The sequence below is a fragment of the Fistularia commersonii genome, chromosome 32 (assembly GCF_037954325.1).
Source record: "Fistularia commersonii isolate RoL2024-O1a breed Wild chromosome 32, RoL_Fcom_v1.0, whole genome shotgun sequence".
In the NCBI taxonomy this organism is placed as follows: Eukaryota; Metazoa; Chordata; class Actinopteri; order Syngnathiformes; family Fistulariidae; genus Fistularia; species Fistularia commersonii.
Window position 1 is genome coordinate 7,914,037 of NC_141315.1, and position 8,164 is coordinate 7,922,200.

At 43.2% G+C, this 8,164-nt stretch overlaps 1 protein-coding gene across 5 annotated transcripts in view; it reads left to right on the forward strand.

Annotated features, from left to right (window-relative positions):
* Positions 1 to 2,414, forward strand: part of sdk2b (sidekick cell adhesion molecule 2b) — a 306,191-nt gene extending 303,777 nt beyond the window's left edge. For all 5 annotated transcript variants that reach the window (XM_086139455.1, XM_086139457.1, XM_086139458.1 and 2 more), the window contains one exon: positions 378 to 2,414. In XM_086139455.1, coding sequence (XP_085995581.1) covers positions 378 to 800 — 423 coding nt within the window. In that variant the 3' untranslated portion in view covers positions 801 to 2,414. The remainder of the gene's footprint in view (positions 1 to 377) is intronic.
* The last annotated feature ends 5,750 nt before the right edge of the window (positions 2,415 to 8,164 follow it).

Here is an 8,164-nt window from a genome sequence, read left to right on the forward strand (position 1 = left end):
TCCCAAAGATTAACCGACCTTTGCCGTCTTGTGTTGATGGTCCATTTCCCGAATGCACGCTTCAGTAACAAATCGCCCCCCCGCCACCCAACCACCCACTCACCCGCCATCGTCCCCTGGTGTCCATGTCGTGACGTGCCGTCAACGTGTGTGAGTGCGAGTGTGCATGTGCGTGCTCTTCGGGCGAAGAGGTTGGGTTTGGGCGGCGGGAGGGGGGGGTTGATTGTGAACCGGTTCCGGATAAGTCGATTAACACCATTGTTCATTTAGAGCTAAAGCTTGCTAACTGCCCCCCTCCCCGCCCGCCCCGGTCGTAACGGCGTCGGCGCAGTCCTGACAGCGTAATAACCCGGTTGTCACGCCGTGTGCCTCCGCAGGGCAGCGACAGCGAGTACGAGGTGGACCCCAACCGGCAGAAGACCCACTCGTTCGTCAACCACTACATCAGCGACCCCACCTACTACAACTCGTGGCGCCGCCAGCAGAAGGGCATATCCAGAGCGCAGGCCTACAGCTACACGGAATCGGAGTCGGGCGACCCGGATCACTGCGCCCCGCCGCCGCTGCCCCCGCTGCCGCCGCTGCCCCCGCAGCTGAGCTCCCCGAGCCCCCAACCCCAGCAGGCCCAGGGACAACCCGCGGGCCAGGGTAGCCTGTTCAGGCCCAAAGGCAGCCGGACTCCCACCCCTTCCCAGCAGAGCTCCAACCCCCCCAGCCAGCACGGCACCCTCTACCGGCCCCCCAGCAGCCTGGCGCCCGGCGCTCGCGCCCCCATCGCCGGCTTCTCCTCCTTTGTGTGAAATACCGGGGTGGAGCCGGAGTGGGGGAAAAAAAAAAAAAAAAAAAAAAAAAAGAAAGGACGGATGAATTTCTGGATGGATCCACCCGACTCGTGTCTGAATAGAACACGGCTTCGCGTTGAAAAAAAAAAAAAAAAAAAAAAAAAAAGCTCAGTCAACTCGACCCTGTAATTTACAGATTTCACTTCCCCCTCCTCCTCTTCTTTCTCTTCCTCCTCCCTTTTTTTTTTGTACAACTTCTTTTACCCCCCCCGAATCGCATCAGACTTTCTTTTTTTTCTTTTTTTCTATCGTGTGAAAGTGTGCCGGTTTTAATGTTATAATCTGATTTCGCTTCTGCTCAACCCCCCTCCCCCTTTTCTCCCCGGTCGCCTCACCCTCGGGCCGCTAATACAACGCTGTACAAAGTCACCCCCCCGCCCGCCCTCGAATCACGTAGAAATATAAATATATATATATTCTGTATATATATATTTATAGATATATAGTAGATGTATGTAGATGACACAATCAAATCAGCGCTGATGGACAGTCATATTGTGGAGGTCAAAGGTGGTTAAAAAAAAAAGAACGTTTGATTTTTTTACTTTTTTTTTTTTCTAAACGTCGGATGAAACGGAGAAAAGGAGGACGCCCACGCATTTCCGTGGAGACGGTTCTCGCACGCCAAGTGGCGGCCATGTTGGGGGGGGTCACAGACGGGTTCACGGACCGCCGCCGACGCCCTGATGGAGAACTCAACCCCCTCAACCCCCCACCCCAACGGAGAAACCAGGGTTGGGGCACCACTGAACCCCCCCCACGCTCCTTGTAACCTTGACACACCTGTGTGTGTGTGTGTGTGTGTGTGTGTGTGTGTGTGTGTGTGTATGGGAGGGGGGCGGTGCTTGAATTCATGTGCGCCCCTCCTTTGTCGTTTCCCGGCTCTTGGACACACACCCTCGCACATCTCTTCCCCCGGATAGCTTGGGAAAAAAATAAAGGAACTGTCTTCGGTGTCAAAAAAGTGTTGTGGGGGTGTTTGAGGGTGGCACAATAACACACACACACACACACACACACATAGAAATGATTGCATTTTCCCGTTTCCTTCGCCAAGAGATGATGTCATCCCATCGCTTAACCCCCCACCACCACCACTTTTTTTTTTTTTCTTAACGTGTAACCAAGCATTCTGTATTTCAGGTGCCACCGTCCTATGCCAACTGCTGACGTGCACGTGCGTGCGTGTGCGTGTGTGTGTGTGTGTGTGTGTGGGGAATACACTTCTGGCGTGTTAGCTTTCCATTCAGAGACGGTCCTGCAGCCCCAGTGGAGGGCGGGTGCCGGCCAGCTAGCTGTCAGGTGCACTCATAGCGCTATAGTGAAGACTCCGTGGCGTGTTCCTAGTTTCCATAGCTCAAAAGAAGAAAAAAAAAAAACAAACAAAAAAAAAAAAGAAAATGTCACTTCTCTTCCTTTTCTTTTCTTTCTCTCTTTTTTTTCTTCCTTTTCTTCTCTGTGGGGTGATTTCATTGTGCGCAACAACAGAAAAAAAAAACAGCTTTCCCATGCAGATTCTGAATGAATATATGATCACAGTACATTTCTGAAATAAATTATTTTTCAATGTTAGGCATCCTGGTGGTTATTTGCGGAGATGGGGGGTGATATATATATATATATATATATATGTATGTATATATATATTTGCATTAGGTGATAGTTGATTTGTAAAAAAAGATTAAGTGGCAATTATCCTTCAAAGCAAAATAGACCAAAATACTCATTATTATCATGAAATTACCACATTTATTTTGAATCGTATTATTTCTTCCATTTTAAATTGCTTTTTTTGTATTTTTTTTTCGTAAAGCTTAAATTTCCCAGTAGTTTCTCAGTGTTTTTTTCCCCTTCGGTTTTTCATATTTTTAACCTGTGTTTAACCACAAACACACAAAAGCAAAAGTTTGATTCATTTTATCTTTAGTTATATTTTTTTCTACAATTATGGGCACATTTTTTGACATTGAACCCACAGTTTATTTTGTTTTTCTTTTTTAGCATGATTTTCATTTCCAAGATATTTTCCTCCTTAAAATCAGGATATGTTTTTTTGCTGATTTTCTTGTCTTCATTTTTCCTGTGACCCCATATTCTGTTTCAAAAATGAAATTCTAGGCATTTGGCCTCAAAGTATTTTCTTTTTCATGTTCTTGGCTGTGTAAAATACATCCTATCAATAATGTGTTCATGAAATATGATTGATATTTCTCAGGTCTAATCATTGGTGCCCCTGTGAAGCTTCCTGAAGCGAATTCTGGATAATCCGTCCTTGAGGAGAAGTCGGAGGAAGAGGAGGGGATGCAAAAATAGAGATAAAAAAAAAATCACTGATGTTGTCGGAGCAGATCAGTGGATGTTGGCGTCCCGTCAGAAAGCAACATGATCGGCCGTGACGACAAATCAAATCACAGCCGGATGAAACCGGCTCTTGATTGGAGTCATCCCTGGATTTTGGATTTTCAAACCCATATCATTTCAGCGTGACTCCGTCGGACTTTGAGATTTCTAAGGACCAACAAAAGATGCATCCCGAAAAAAAAAAAAAAAAGTCTCACCGGGACCTTTCTTTCAACCGAACCGCAACCGGGCTGATCGCCAACCCATTGCTTGTTGTTTAGTTTCAAAGAAGCTTTCAGACAAGTGTGTATTATTTACACGCTCACCGTTTGAACATACGTGCACAATCCTTTCAGCCTTCGCACTGTCGAAAAGGGTCGGCTCCTGATCGGTAGAATCCCGAACTCAGTCCCCGACGAGTAAACAAGAACGCATACGTGAGAGACGGCATCAGCTGACGCCGGCTGGTAATTGGATCACGGTCATCTTGAGCCGCCGCTAACCCAGTAAACTCATGGGCATGAGATTAGAAAGGAGGGGCGGGTGGGGGAGCTGGAGCGCATCCGGAGGAACTAATCCCATTTTTTATTCCGAAAACACGTGGGAAATATCCCTTCCGACCGGAGAGTGGCCGGCGGGCTCATTTCCCCTTCCCTTCCCGCAGGAAATGAACGACGGAAGGTGCGAGCGGCGCGTTGGTGGTCCCTGTTTGAAAGGAAGTTGTAAAAGAAAAGAAAGAGGAGGCAGAGAGGCCCCCCGACGCCTTCAGGGAGCCTCGGCTGATGGACTGTTGAAGGCCTCAGACGGGAGGAGAACTTCTGAGGTTTTCTCCAAGTACAGAATTTAATTGCCTCGTGTGCGAGAGCGGCGGACGGAGGATCGGGGGTTTTGGAAAGGATTGGCTGCCGTTCCGGGAATAAGATGCTAATTTAGAAAAGGGGACACTCGTGGCTGCCCGAATGGGTTTCTCTCTCAATGTTCATTATGGGATATCTCTGAAGCCACGTGACCCGTCAGGACGTGGAGAATCTTATTTGTCCCTCTCATGTTGGGTCTAATTATTTTTTACCCGGCAATAAAAACAGGGTTAAGAAAAAAAAAGGTTCAGGCATTAGCGGTATTATTATTATTATTATTATTATTATTTGTGGTTATTATTTTCATTATCATCGTCATTGTGCATGTTACTTGACTTATTTGCAAATACGTCATTTTTATTACTATCATCATATCCATTATTATTATTTTCAAATATTATTTTGCCTTTTTACTCAAAAATGTTTGCAAGTAAGTGGAAATAAGTCATTTTTACTGTCATTGCCATTTTTATTACTAGTAATCATTCAAGGTTTTTAGAAATATTTGAAAATGTATCACCCTTATCAATGACATTCTACTACTACTAATAGTAACAACGATAATGAGAAGAATTATTATTTTTGTTATCATGATGGAAGAGTTCTTGTTATTATTTGCAAATTAGGACTCAAATTGCAAAGAAATCCTAAAAGTGGCACCAGAGGGGTCAAAGGTCTTGGATGATGACCAGTCCTTAGCGATAGTGAGAGATATGATAATGCAAGTCCCAAAGTCCAGTATTTAAATACAATTATTGATTATTGGCTTCCTGTGACTGCGGTTCCTCAGATGCTTTGAATTTAACCTGCAGTAAGAAGAATTATTTGTTTCTGTTTCGTTCTGCAAAACTGGTGGCGTCCAGATGTTGGATTCCTTCCTGTTTTTCTGAGGCTGGTTTTCCTGCTCTATCACTTTATTTGAGGTGTAATTGAACCCGAAGCCCTCGAATCTAGAACCCGCCAATTACCTCCGCCTCTCCTTGCCCTCCTCCGTCGCATCTTTAATCCTGCGGGTCAACTAATTATTTCAAAAGACATAATGAAGCCAAAACACTCCGGTTTCAAGGTTAAATGCGGATCACTTAACCCCGTGAGAGCGCCTCTTAAATAACTCCCCTCTTCTTTCTCTCTCCTGTGTCAACACTTGTATATTCAGCCCGGCAACAAAATAAAACATCCAGCAAAGGTGAAGGCTGCGCAGATGGGCGAGAATTATTAGGTCCCCGGAAATGCACCAGGTGGTCGAGTAATATGAATTTAGTCTCCCAAATACAAAATGAAAAAAAAAAAACCTTTTTCCTGTTTTGCTTTTCTTGGAAACCGTGAGATTAGTGTAGTTAAAGGTACGAATGCACCGAGTCAACTGAAAGCGATCTGTTTCTCATTCATTCGTTGTCTTTCCAGCTTATCCTGCAGGGGGATCGGAGCCTATCCTTGCGGTCATTGAGCCATAGACGGGTTTTGCACCGGACTGATCGCCACTGAAGAGACGTCCAACCATTCACTCCCTCACACTTCATGTACAGACATAAAGTATTCACTCATTCACACGTCATCCAGACGTGTACAGATATCTGGACAATTCGGGGTCTCCAATGGATCTCTTCATGTGTTTTGCCGGTGGGGGGGGAAGGAAACACACACAGATAGGAGACCTAGCAACCTAGGAAATTGTTGCTGTGAGGCGAAGTCTCAGCTACCTGCAGCTACCTGCTAGTCAAGTTAGCATATTTCTACGTTAGCGTCCATCTTCTGGCGCTTATCCTGCGCCCACGGTCGCTGGGGATGCCGGATGCCACATATACATTATATTACATTACATTGCATTTGGCAGACACTTTTATCCAAAGCGACTTACAATAGAGGACATAGGGACTGCAAATACACTTGCAAATACACGATGCACAGGAAATATACAGAACAGTAAGCTTGGGTTAGTGAGTTGGTTTTTTTTTTTTTTTTTTTTTTTGACAAAGACATACACAAACGTACACACACACACACACACACACACACATTGCATAGCCTAACTTGCTGCCTAACCTGATCTGGGGCATCAGCGCAGTAAAAAGTCCTGAAAGAGAACAGTTTTACCCGTTTCTTGACGGTTGAAATAGATGATGCTAGTCTTGTTGCTTCTGGAAGTTTGTTCCACCACTGAGGTAGTAGAACTGAGAACTGTTTTGCCTGAGATCGTTTAGAGCGAGCAAAAGGTACTGCTAGTATATACAGGACTGTATATACAGGACTGTCTCAGAAAATTAGAATATCGTGATGCAATTAAAAAAACAAAAATTACTTTATCATGATATTCTAATATTTTGAGATAGGATTTTTGAGTTTTCTTAAGATGTAAGCCATAGTCAGCACTATTAAAATAATAAAAGGCTTGCAATATTTCAGTTGATTTGTAATCAATCCAGAATGTATGACATTTTTGTTTTTGTAATTGCATTAGAGAAGATAAAGAACTTTATCACGGTATTCTAATTTTCTGAGACAGCCCTGTATAGACAAACAACCATTCAATCACTCAAATCATTCCAGGCAATTTTCCCCAATTTTTTCCATTAAGCCTGCTGCATGTTTTTTGGACCGTGGGAGGAAACCTTGTCGGAATTGAATCTTCCTTTTTGTTGAGGCTGGAGGGCTAACCACTGAGCCATCGTGCCGCCCTCTACGTAAGCATGTTGAAGATAAAAAAAATGTCTGCTTTGATCATATAATCCCTCAACACCGCACTTCCTAAACCACGTGGCTTCTCCTAATCTTAATCTCTCGCCATTATCACAAAAACATCAAAAATATTATCCGACAGAGATCGAACTTTGTCTTCTATTTTTCCATAAATATCGATACGATGAACCGAAACTTCCAGGAACAGTCTTCGATTTCTCTCCAGATCAGATTTAACGGCATGTTTTCCGGTTCGTCACCGACACGACCCGTATGACATCACTTCCTGTTTAGAAGTGATGACTCAGCCGTCATCCAAACTTCAGTACGCTCCCTCGTGGGAAGTTGCGAAAAAGCTTCCCGCTTCCCCCGACGAGGACCGATAATCCCCAAAAACTCCCGAACCCTGAACCCCCGGGATTAAAGCGGTTGCGGTTTTACTTTCCTTCCCATCCGAGGCGAACACACTCTTCTTTTCAAACGGGATTATGTGAGCGGATTATTATTCTGATGGATTAAAAAGCGTGACAATCTGCGCAGGGTCAAGATAGACAGGGGGAAAAAAAAGGAAAAAAAAAAAATACGGTCTTTAAATCTTCCACGTCAGATGTGACCGGAAGTGACGTCAGAGCCAAAGCGGAACTTAAGTGAGTGTGTGTGTGTGTGTGTGTGTGTGTGTGTGTGTGCTATGAATGACATCTACCCATCTAAGGAATTATTGAGGGTACGCTTTAATATTGAGGATAATAATTGTACATTTTGTGAAGACAACATTGAAACCACAGACCATATATTTTTCTTATGCGAAAAAGTACAGGGCTTTTGGGCTAAAACTCAAAAATAGGTTAAAAACAAATTTCCATCGTCACCAGTTTCCTTCTCAAGAGATGATATAACATTTGATTTAGTTTTAAGCAACAAAAGAGAGAAACTCTGTGTCACTGTTATTTTAGGCCTGGCCAAGTTCTTTATTCACCAAAACAGAATGCAAAAGTGTTCCCCCAATTTTACATTCTTTATAAACAATTTTGAATGATATAAAAATCCTTAAAATTTATGGAAAGTTCCAAAAACCAAAAAATATACTGTTTATTGTCTGAGATTCCTTGTGAACCACCAAGTTAAATACATATTATACTCCCCTTGCAAGTTTTTTTTTTTATTCTATTTATCTATTTATTTATTTTCTTTTACTTTCTTTTTCTCTTTCTTTCTTTTTCATCTAGCATTAAACATTTCTCACAAACCTTTAACACTGTTAACTTATACAGTTAAATGATTACATATTAAGTGATTATGTCCTTTGCTTCTACATCCCCGGTTGTTTCACTGACATTCGATTCTACCTTGCCATGTTTATTTGTACATATGTATGTTTGTTTATACTATTTATGTTCAATTAAAAAAAGAAAAAAGAACAACAAAAAATAGTGGCCTTCAAAACCGGAA